Source organism: Myiozetetes cayanensis, unplaced genomic scaffold (assembly GCF_022539395.1).
Source record: "Myiozetetes cayanensis isolate MyiCay16 unplaced genomic scaffold, myiCay2020 scf10, whole genome shotgun sequence".
Taxonomy (NCBI): domain Eukaryota; kingdom Metazoa; phylum Chordata; class Aves; order Passeriformes; family Tyrannidae; genus Myiozetetes; species Myiozetetes cayanensis.
In genome coordinates, this window is record NW_026086605.1 from 33,017,778 (window position 1) to 33,029,213 (window position 11,436).

The window sequence follows — 11,436 nt, forward strand, 5'->3', positions numbered from 1 at the left end:
GGGAGGGACCGGGACGGCCCCGCTGAGGGGGCGCTGGATGACGGCGGGGCGGGGCCGGGGCCGGGGCGGGAGCGGTGCGGACGCGCGGGGCGGGGCGGCGGCGCGGGAAGATGGCGGCGGGCGGCGGGTGGCCCGCGGTGTGCGAGAAGTTCCGCGCCGCCCGCACGCTGTCGGCCGTGGAGTCGCTGAAGGACCCCGAGACGGAGCCGTACCGCTCCAAGTACAGCGCCCGGGCGCTGCTGCAGGAGGTGAAGCAGCTGCTGAGCGCCGCCGAGGAGGGCGGCGAGGCGCAGGTGCTGGCCGTGCGGCGGGCCGTGCTGGAGTACGAGCTGGGCGTCAACCACACCGACACCGAGGAGCTGTCGGCCGGCGAGGAGCACCTGCAGCGCTGCACGCAGCTCCTGGAGCCGCACCGCCTGTCCCCGGACTGCGTGTCCCTCTACATCCAGGCCCAGGTGGGCGGGGGAGGCCGCGGGGTGCCCGCGGGGAGTGGGGGGGCACCGCCGTGTCCTGGCTGGCACTGCCTGCGTACCCATCATCACCGCGGCCCCGGCCGTCAGTGCCTGCCGGAGAAATCATTCCCAGGGGCTGGCTGTGCAGGGGGTTTCTGTTTTAAGCCTCCTGCTGATGCCTCTGGGCGTGCAGGGCATTTAAAGCGTGTTCTCGCAATGGAAATTGGGTGTTGACAAAGCAGCGTGTTCCTCGGGACAGACTGAGACAGAACTGGTAAGAGCTGGGCAGGAATAAATGAGTAGAAGACCTCAGTATAGCCAGAACTTACTTATGATTCCTTAACTCATCTGTCGTCAGAGTAAAGTTGGGAGAGGCTTTTATTGATGTGCTACCCTGGAATGGTAAATTGTTTGATTTTTGCCCTCACCTGTTCTCTTTTAAGCTATAAGATTTTGTCCCGGATGAGTAAATACAGTTTTGTTTGGGCTCGAAGTAATAATATTCATGTCTTTATTCTGAAGAAAATAATACTCTTATCAAACTTAATTCTTGCCACATGAAGATTCACAAAAGGGCCTTTGCTGACCTGCTGTGTCACGGCAGCTGGTGTATAGTCAGGTATCTGTCTCTAGACTGTAAATTAAATAGAGCAGTTATTTAGATGTCTCTGTCAAAAATGGTTGCTCCAGTTAGAAAAGGTTCGGTAGTGCTCCCTTATCAAACGTTGCGATACTGTCAAGGAATTGTGTGCTGATGTGGAAAAGGTGCCAGTCAAACATGACTTGTCTTACGCTGGGTGAATTAGTGGGGTTGTCTGGAATTGTGAGGTTACACTCCTCGTCCCTCAGTGCACCACTGTGAATCTGTTACCCGTTGTAAGGTAGCGATTGCTGGAGCCAAAACCAGATCATATCTTCCCACATGTTCCTGGTGGCTCTTGTGGCTGAGGGCCAGGGATTCCACTGTGCTTCTGAATGCTGCGTTGGAAAGCAGCTCTTGTCTCTATTAGGCAAACGTTTGCATGGACTTTACTGTTTTGGGGCCTTTAGGGAGCAGCAGGATGAAGTTTGTTGTGCAAAGTTGCCATCGGTGGCCGTACTTCTCCACATCCTGGGAGTCTAGAGGGTGTTGCTGCAGCACTGCCTGCTATTTTGAAAGGAGGAGCATTCCTGTTTCCTGCTTCTGATTTTCTGAGCTTCTTCATAAGATTGTGTACCACAGTTTCTGTCTGATGGAATTTGGTCTGTTCCGCTGCTTGGCCTAAGGCAAAGTATTTCAGTTCGTGAACATGTGATGTGCTTTCTTATAAAAATAACAAAAGGAACGGAACCGAAAGGGGCACTAGGCTGGCATACAGCTACACATTCTAACTATTTTGAAGGTTTGGGGGGTTTTTTTTAGCCCTCTTGGATTCTGTAACAGCACTGCCTAGGACCTAAATTGGCACATCAGACATAGATTGTTATTAACACTATCTCATTAATAAAATTAGAGGTAGATTTTATAAAAGATGGGTTCACAGATGCAATGACTTGCTATGTACATTGCTTTAACTTTAATTTGAAGGCAGTAGTCAATAGCTTTTGCATCTTAAAGGCACTTTTCATCTCTTTCCATTGTTGAAAATTTACAAGCATTCATTCCTAACATATCCTTTTCCTGTTAACTTTTTCAATGGAGTCATGGTAAGAACTTTCTGTCTTGTCTCTTTTTATGACATATGTATGTGATGTAAAAGCTGCACAAATTGGATGCAGAACATACTTGGAATAAACTTATTTGGACACACCAGTCCTTACCCAGCAGAATAAACACAGGAAGTTGCAGTCTGAGAGGTGAATTTTGTGTGTGAAGTGTACTGTGTGAGAACCTCTTTTTTTGAGCAATTCACAGTGAAATGGATGGGGACAGTTTTTGCTTTTTGAAATGCATTGTATTAGAACACGCAGATATGTAAGGATGAAGGCTGAATTGTTTGGAGAAACTGTGTAATGTAAATGGAACGCAGTGGGAAAATAACTGATCGTTTTTGGTTGGGTTTTTTTTTTTTCCTTTTTCCTTTAGAACAACCTGGGTATCCTGTGGTCTCGAAGGGATGAAATTGAAACTGCACAAACTTACCTGGAATCTGCAGAAGCCCTGTATAACCAATACATGAAAGAGGTACTGTGTTAGCACTGTGGCAGGTCTTACTTTGCAGTTCAGGTGATCTTTGAAATAACCATGCAAATGGAACTTGACTTTCTGCCCTTTATCCTGGCTGCTGTGGCACCTTTGGCAAGTGACAGGAGTTGTCCTATACAGCAGGACAAGGCAAACCAGGGCATTAGTTGCCGATTTCAAAGTGGAAAATAATTTTACTCAAAAATAATGATCCCTTTTGAAAGTCCTTTAATAATCCAGAGTTGAAGCCAGGTAGAATCTGGATTTTAAAGAGGACTATTATTAAATCTGATCTTGGAAATTATGTACAATGTCAATCCACTGCTTTCAGTAGGAAGAGGAAGCAAAACTGTAATATTTGCATGTTTGGCTCTGACTGTGCAGTGTTTTGGAGAGGCAAGTAGTTTAGTTCCATATCCAAGAGGACAATCTTACAAACAGCTAACCCTCTCATGCATATTAAACAACCTTTTGAGCTGTGGATTCTGCTGTGTATCTGACAAAGACTCCCTTGTGCTATTTTTAAGCTCTTTGCAAAGCTGTTTCTACACTGACTTGCCTCAGGGACAGCTCTTGAGTGAGGTGAAAACATTTGTGGCCTTGAAGGAGCAGTAGCTGTGTCTCAGCACAGCTCTACAGGTGGGACAGACCTTAGTTTTATGAAATTGCAGTCCAGGTTTTACATGAAGTTGGTTTATAGCACAGATGATTCCCATGGAGATCTTTAGAATGGGTTAGTCTTTACTGGATGGTTACTGCTCTGTTTCCACCTTTGCAGCTGTGCTGGTCTACAGTGATAGGAAATGGATCCAGAAAAAAAACCCACTTGTGGTGAAAAGTTTCTCAGTTTATTATCTGCCCTTTGGTTCAGTAGAGACACTACATCTCTCTGCAGACACTCTCTCTAATTAATTCCTGATGATCAACTTCAATATTTATACCCAGCCCCGGGTGTAAATATCATCAGCCTTCACATCTCCTCTGAAAGTTTCTGGCACTTGTTGTAGTGATTATGAAACTGGACTGGTACTACCATGTAGTGGATTAAACAGTGCTGCCAAACACTGCTCATTTTCACTGTGGACTTTTCTGAAACTGTTAATTTTTCTTAGTAGTGGCTACTGAATGTTCCTTCTGGGGCTTTTGCTGCCATACATACGTGACTGTCAATAAGCCCACTCTGGATCACTTCCACAGTGTTTCCCCAGCATTTTTTTTATTTGCCACTTACAGTTCAAGGCACTGTGTAGCTATGCCAAAAGACTTTCTTTTAAAAGAAACTACAGCAAAATAATGTTTCTGTGGTGACTTTATCGGGCTTATTATATGTTTCTCTGAAAATACTGACTGTACCTGAGATAATCTGCAAAGAATTAATAACTCTCACAACAAATCCAAACCACAGGGCATGGGGGAGCTTGTCTACCTGATTTATGGTTTATAAAGAGGATTTGAGTCACTTGCAGTGGTGGATTTATACAACCATGTCAACATTTGTCTTTCACAAATTATAAAAATGTGAATATACTTTTCTTAATAGTCCCCATTTTTAGGCTGTCGGGAATCCTTCCTGTCAGGGAGTCTTTGTAAACTGTTGATGACTGAGACATTCTCCTGAGCTTACAAATTGGGCAAGGTGGTTTCTCCCCACTAATGCAAAACCAAGGCAAGGAGCTTGGGTTAGTGAAGTCCACCTAGAGAGGAGAATTTACTTCATGAGGATAAGTAAAGGCATAATGCTTGACACCAGAGGATAAATCTGTATGTGCAGGACGGAGGCAAGGGTGTGTTGCTTACCGTGTCATTTCAGTTGCGTTATGGGCAGAAATAGCTCTAGTCTTGCCAGAATATGTTCCAAATCTTGTTAGAAGGTTTGGGAGCCTTTGTATCTAAGGAAAACGAGATGGAGGGTTATAAACTCACATCTTAAAAACTAATAAATAGAAAACCTGAAGATAAAAAGATCATATGCAAAAATATGCACGCCTCAGGTAGGTTAAACACGCTTTAATTTGTCACTGTCTGTTTCAGACACATTTTTTCATTTCTTAAGATGAATGGACCACTTCTTTTAAAAGCAAACACACAGATCCATTCAGGGATTTTTGATGAGAAGCAGCTCAAACATAAGAATATCTTTTCTTCCCTGTAGAGTGCATTCTCTGCCCTTGCTCCTGTTCCTGCCTCAGTCTGTATTATCTTACGAAAAGTATTGATCTAAACTGGTTTTGATTTGTTGCCTCACTTTCTCTTGGGCTAAGCAATAGGTGAGGTCAGTAAGGGGCTGGACAAGCTGCACGCTGAGACACTGCCTGCTGTCCCACTGGTGTTTGTGAGTAGTGTGTGTGTGCTGGAGTCCCTCCCCGGCGGGTGGTGTTTCCAGCAGCTCTGCTGAGTGCTCTGCACAGCGTGTTCTCTGCAGTACTTCCTGCAGGATGTTTTCTTGCCACTGATGAGGGCAGCTGTGCAAACGAATTTTTCACACTTGAAGACATGCCTGGTGTTAAATTGATGCCTCAAACTCCGTTCTGTTATTGTACAAAATAAAGATGCCCAGTTACAGTGCTGTGGAATCCAGGCAGAGTATTTCTGGTGCAGGCAGCATGCACTGTGTTCAGGGATGTAAGCAGAAGACTTTTACAAGCTGAAAACCTGATCATTCTCTGTGGAACTCTGACCTTCATGCTCTGAATCTCCTGAGCTTTATAGAATTGCTCTGCAGATGTGGCACTGAGGTGTAGGTGCATTAAATGAAGCTGGGATTGGAATGTGGGATTGTTAAATGGTAAATGATGTGCAGCCAGGAGAGGGAGCATGTGCTACAGAGTAACCAATGTGGTTTGCTGAATGTGTCATGTACCCCTGCAGGATGGAAATCCTCCCCTGGATCCCAGTGAACATTTCATGGCAGAAGAAGACAAACTTACAGACCAAGAAAGATCCAAAAGGTGGGTGTGGAGCAGCATACCTACTTTTTTTTTTTTTTTTTTTTTTTTTAAGGGTGTATTTAGGGAGGGGGGGAAGCAATCTAAAGAGACTGTTGTTTTTCCCAGATTTGAAAAAGCCTACACACATACTCTGTATTACCTGGCACAAGTCTACCAGCACCTGGACATGATTGAGAAGGCTGCTCAGTATTGCCACACCACTCTGAAACGCCAGCTGGAGTATTGTGGCTACTACCCAGTGGAATGGGCTCGCAATGCTGCTACTTTGTCACAGTACTATCTCTCCAAGGTCAGGCATCCGGTGTTTATCTGCTGTAATTGTATCACCAGTGTAACTGTCCAGCAGGACAGTTGTTTGAAACGGGAGGTTGAGACAGGGCTCCGTGCTGAATTTAACATGTGCACCTGTAAAACCACAAACTGTCTTCTGACATGGAGCATCTCTCAGTTTTTTTGAGGAGGACATGGAGGCTTTCCTGTGGTGGTGTGGTAGCAGTGGGGACAATGAGCAGGGCTGTAGGTGTGAGAGAAGCTCTGTAGTTAATGAAGTGTTAGCAGTGGTGTGATGGGACATTTGTAAGTACAACTCAAAGCTTATCATAATTTAATTTAAAACTCTTTTTTATATTCTTCTCTTGCAATAAAGTTTAAAAATAAAACTATCTGAGGGCCAAGGTATGGCACACTGTATGTTTCCTCTAAGTTACTGTCCTTTGTACCTTAGCATGTGCTTTGGACTTGTCTGAGCCTATGAGTGAACATTAAAGGGAATATGTAAGTTGGCAGCTCTTTGCCTTCACACGTCTCGACTCTAAATGATCCACTGTTAGGAAATGCTTCAGATTTATTTAGCAATTTCTACATTCAGGGCTGTTCAGAGCTCTTTTCTGATGCTTAAAAAGTTTTCTGCCATACCTGAGCCAGTTAATGGTAATTGCAGTAGTAACTAGTAATTTCCATGTGTTTTTGATGCACTGATAGCACCAATCCTTAACCAGTGCACTGCCAAATATGGGTAAAGGAATCCAGATCTGACTCAGGGTGTTGACTTGTGTATCCGGCTGTTCCCACTAACACCCCATGATGGTGTTTGCCACAAGACATCACTTCCTTCACCGCAGGGAAGCGATGGTGGGTTGATCAGAGCAGAGACAATGCTCCCAGTGTACACAGCTAATGCTAACTGTGGCTGTGGGACAGAGAGAACAGCTGCTTAGAAAATACTCCATTCAGAAATAGCTGGGGAGAAACTGTGTGTTCTGTTCCAGTGCCTGGGGGAATGTGCTCCAGAGCCTCTCAGTTCTGTCATGTCATGTGTGTTCACGGTCTGAGGGGGTTGGCCAGGCTGAGAGCAGTGCCTGGGCTGCTCAGTGCTGCTGGTTCTGTTTCTCCCAGGAATGCTTTATGGAGGCCAGGCACTGCCTGGCAGCAGCCAGTGTCATCTTCAGCCAAGCGGGACAGGTGCCGTCTGCTGAGGACGGTAAGTCCACGTACAAGTCTGTTGTGAATTAAGCATCATTGATACATAATGGTAAAACTGGAATTTAACAGCATGCACAGAACTTATTCTGGTGTTAATTTTCTAAAATCTTTTTAATTAACAATAACGTAGAATGCTTTTGAAAAACTGCTAGTGCTGGTAGTACAGCTCCAGATTGACTATGAGTAGACCCAGTGAGAAAACCTCAAGTGCTTGTTGCTGGTGTTTCAGAAAGTACCAGAAAAAAAGTGAAATTTAAACCAATACCCGCTTCAACAGTAACAGTGGCTCTGTTCGTCCATTTGGCCTCGTACGTGTGCTGAAAATGCAGTTTAGCTCAGTGATCAGAGGGCAGAGATTCATTGAACCTAACCAGATGCTTCCTGGGAATAGTTTTAAAATAGGGAGGAAAACTGCAGCTCTTAAAACCGCAGATCCAGAAGGCACTTGAATCGCCTTTTGTTGCTGGATGCTGCAGCCTCATCAATGGCTCTTTTTGGAGTTGTAGCTCTCCTCTTTGTTCTTTGGGTAAAGGAACAACTTGGCAGTTCAGTGTGAAGATCAGTAAAAGAAACTTTTAGAGAACTGACCCCAGTTTTAAAGACTTGTGGTTACATGATAGTGTTTTAGGCTTAGTCTTTGCTTATCTACAGCACAGCCTTTTGTGTCCGTCTCAGGCAACTGGAAGCTTCCAGTCCACAGAGCTTTAACTTGTGGAGAGTGAGCAGGTACAAATCAACTGAATTTTATCTTGCCTGCCTCCTGCACCGAATGGGAGTAGTGATTTTCCCATTTGTTTTGGTGGAGTAAATGTTTATCCTACCTGCCCTCCCCTTCCATTTTGCGGTACAGAGAGCTGGGCTGTGGACTTTTGGGAATTTCTAATTAGCAAGATCAATGCACAGTCAGCATTGGCCACTCTCAAGCACATTCATTTTATGATGTTAATTGGAATATAACATAACACAGATATTTAGTAAATGTGCCTTTTCTTACATAAGCAACAATTCGTAATTCTTTAGGAACAGCTTGATTGGCCCTGATGTTAGATAATGAACGCAGTGGATCTGAGTCTGAACTGGCTTTTTTTTTTTTTTGGTGAACAGGATTGTTACTGTCCTGTAGTAATGTCCCCTCACTGTTCAACTAATTCACTGCCTTCTGCAGCTTCCTTTGAAATCCATTTGGGGTTTTGAAAATTTTATCCTGAGACATCAGAAGTCCTGCTACTTATGGTAGTGGGGAGACTGTGGGGAGAAAACCACAGAAGTTGTAGAGCTAATAAGTCTCATGTTTGTACCAGGTAGATTAACTAAAGGCAGTTTCCCCTACTTTGTTCCCTTTTTTGATAGCAAGTCTGGGGCCCACTGCAGTACAAATGCCCTTCTCCTCCTCAGAAGCAGTTACTGGGCAGGCAGCTGAATCTCAAAAAATGAATTACCCTCATTTCTTTCGCTTATTACAAAGAGACATGAAAACATTTCCAGTATAACACCTTCCAGATGAAAAGTCTTTCTGAACATGCATTATGATCTATTTAAGAATGTTTAAATGACAAATCCATGTTAATCTATAGGGTTTTCTACCAGAAATGACAGTTTACAGAATTATTATATAAACCAACAGGGACAACACATTTCTGTCTAACCGTGAGGAAAAATTAATTAATTACAAGTATCATATTCTTTGCCTGAAACATTTGAGGGAGTTCTCTGAAAGTTTTTGTGTGTTTACATCCATTCAGGAGATGAAACGGAGCAGGACCAACATGACCTGCCAGAGAGGAAAGCTGAAATTGCAAGATGCTGGATTAAGTATTGTCTGAATCTCCTGCAAAGTGCTCGGAAATTACTTGAGGTAACAGCAAACCTCTTCTGTAGCTGTGCTTGTCTAACAGCAAACTAAGCTTGCTTTGATGTTTGCAGCAGGAATCAGTTCTCAGTGGGTAACAAGAAATAATCAGTTGCCCAGTGAATGACACAACAGATGCTTGCAGTGTATCAGGTGTTCCACAGTGCAGCACTCAGGGATAAGCATGGATAGATCAGCTAGTGCAGTGCTTGTACAGCAGCTTCACAAATTTCCCTTATCTCTGTTGCACTTTCTTGCAGCTTGATTTGACAGATTGCTTCTTATTTAACTGCTAGTGAGAACATCATCTCAATATGCACCGGTTTTGTGTGCTGGTGTTCCTGTTCATTCAAGCATTTCATTCATTCAGGTGTTCATTTCATTCATTCAGGCATTCCTTCAGATGTTTAAAAGCATTTGCTGACATGCTTTGCAGAAGCAGAACCTTTGGGCTTAATGTTTGTTGCTTTGGCTATTTTGTCACACAGGGTAGGGAGACTGAATCATCCAAGTCTTATGTTTTTACAGAATCTATACTGTATTTTACATGATCTTTTTGGTGAGGATAAGGTCTAATATGCCAGTAATAATTTCTCTTCTGACTTGTTGCTCACTAGTTTATATTTCGAAGGTAACTCATAAATAAAATGATTCAATGTCAGTCTCTCTTTGTATTTAATTAGTATGCTTTCTCATTTCAGGATAACATAGGAGAGCTGGATCCAGACAGGCAGTTGGAACTCAAAGCCCAAAGGAAAAAAGAAGAGGATGAAAAAGAGAAGGGCAGGAAAAAAGCTGTCCTTTTTGGCACAAGTGATATATGTGACTCTGTCTTAGCCATGGAAGAGAAAGTGAGCAGTGTATATCCTTTAGATTTTCAGGAAGCCAGGGAAATCTTCCTAGTTGGTCAGAACTATGTTCAGGAAGCAAAAGAGTTCTTTCAGGTGGATGGTTATGTTACTGACCATATTGAAATTGTTCAGGATCACAGTGCTTTGTTTAAAGTCCTGGCTTTCTTTGAAGAAGACTATGAGAGGCGCTGCAAGATGCACAAGCGTAGGATAGACATGCTGGAGCCCATCTATGCAGACCTGAACCCCCAGTACTACCTGCTCATCTGCAGGCAGCTCCAGTGCGAGCTGGCTGACACCTACTATGAGATGATGGATTTAAAGGTAGCTATTGGTAACAGGTTAGAGAAACTAGACTCCCACACAGTTAAAAAGATTAATTCTCTGGCTCAGTTCGCAATCAAATATTATGAACTCTTCTTGGATTCTTTGAGGAACCCTGATAAGGTGTTTCCTGAAAAGCTCGAGGAAGATGTTCTTCGCCCTGCAATGGTGGCTAAATTTCATATTGCACGACTGTATGGTAAGCTTATTACTTCAGATAGCAAAAAGCAACTGGAAAATATGCAGACATCATTGGAATATTACACATTCCTGGTAGAGTATTGTGAGAAGTACCCTGATGCTGTCCCTGCCATTGAAACTGAACTAGAACTCAGTAAGGAGATGGTGTCTCTGCTTCCAGCAAGCATGGAGAGGCTAAGAGCAAAGCTGTCTCCGTGTGTATAAGTACTTGCCTTGGAGGAGATGGGCACTATTGAGATGGTTTTCTGTCCAAGCCAGTGCTGTCAGACAGCTCCCATCCTGAGTGGTAGAATAAGGTGTCTGCAGTGGTGTCCACCTAGAGCCTGCAGTAGTGTGACACCTTGTGACAAACTCGGAGCTCTCCTTGTCCGTAGCTCACCCACACCACTGGTATAAACTCTAAATGTAAAGTATAAGTCCAGCTAATGCTTTGTACTGTTCATCCTGTATGTAAATATGAACCTTTTCTCCCTGATGGCTTTTTCCTTCAGCAGCATATGGTTCAGTTTCTAAATGTAGTGCTGTATGAAAATAGTTTCTTTTAAAAGAATTTGCTTCTCTAAGAAACTTTTTTCTAATATAGCTGAGGCACGTTCTTCCAGCTAGAATGCATTTTATCTCTTCTAACATTTGTCCCCAGAGAACTTTATCCATGTGAAGGGAACTTGTTTTCAATATTTATTTTGTATGTTGCTCAGTGATTTCTTCTTTTCCCTTGTTATTCTAGTTGATAGAGTCTTATCTTAATAAATGGACTAGCTTGGCTAAATGTTTCTTCAGAGTCCTTAGAATTCTGTTTCCTGTGTCTTATTAAGACAAGATACACATTTCAACTTTGGCCAAAATAAACGGTTGTGAAAGTATTTCCATATGAGTGTCTTCAGTAAAAACACATGAGCAGTTAAGTGCCAGAAGTAAGAGCAAGAAAGCAGCAAGGATGTACCTCTTAAATGTGTGGTGAAAAGCCCCTCCTGCAGAGAGTTCTTCAGGCTAGACTGCTAACCACAAAATAGGCCAGCAAATGGGTGCTGGAAATGAGCAGCAGCAGAACTCAAAACTAGACCAGCTTCTGGCATGCATATAGAACCAGGGAGTGAGTGTGTGCACGTGCACGTGTGTGTTGTTTCTGTTTAACTAAATAATTGTCTAGTCAGCCTTCAGGAGT

General features: G+C 43.5%; 1 protein-coding gene across 1 annotated transcript; it reads left to right on the plus strand.

The window, feature by feature from the left end:
- The first annotated feature begins 82 nt into the window (after nucleotides 1-82).
- On the plus strand, nucleotides 83-11,134 carry KIFBP (kinesin family binding protein). The gene is made up of 7 exons (XM_050335960.1): nucleotides 83-455; nucleotides 2,518-2,616; nucleotides 5,485-5,564; nucleotides 5,670-5,853; nucleotides 6,960-7,044; nucleotides 8,789-8,901; nucleotides 9,597-11,134. The coding sequence occupies exons 1-7, from the start codon at nucleotides 111-113 to the stop codon at nucleotides 10,473-10,475; spliced, it is 1,785 nt and encodes a 594-aa protein (XP_050191917.1). The 5' UTR covers nucleotides 83-110; the 3' UTR covers nucleotides 10,476-11,134.
- Nucleotides 11,135-11,436: the final 302 nt, after the last annotated feature.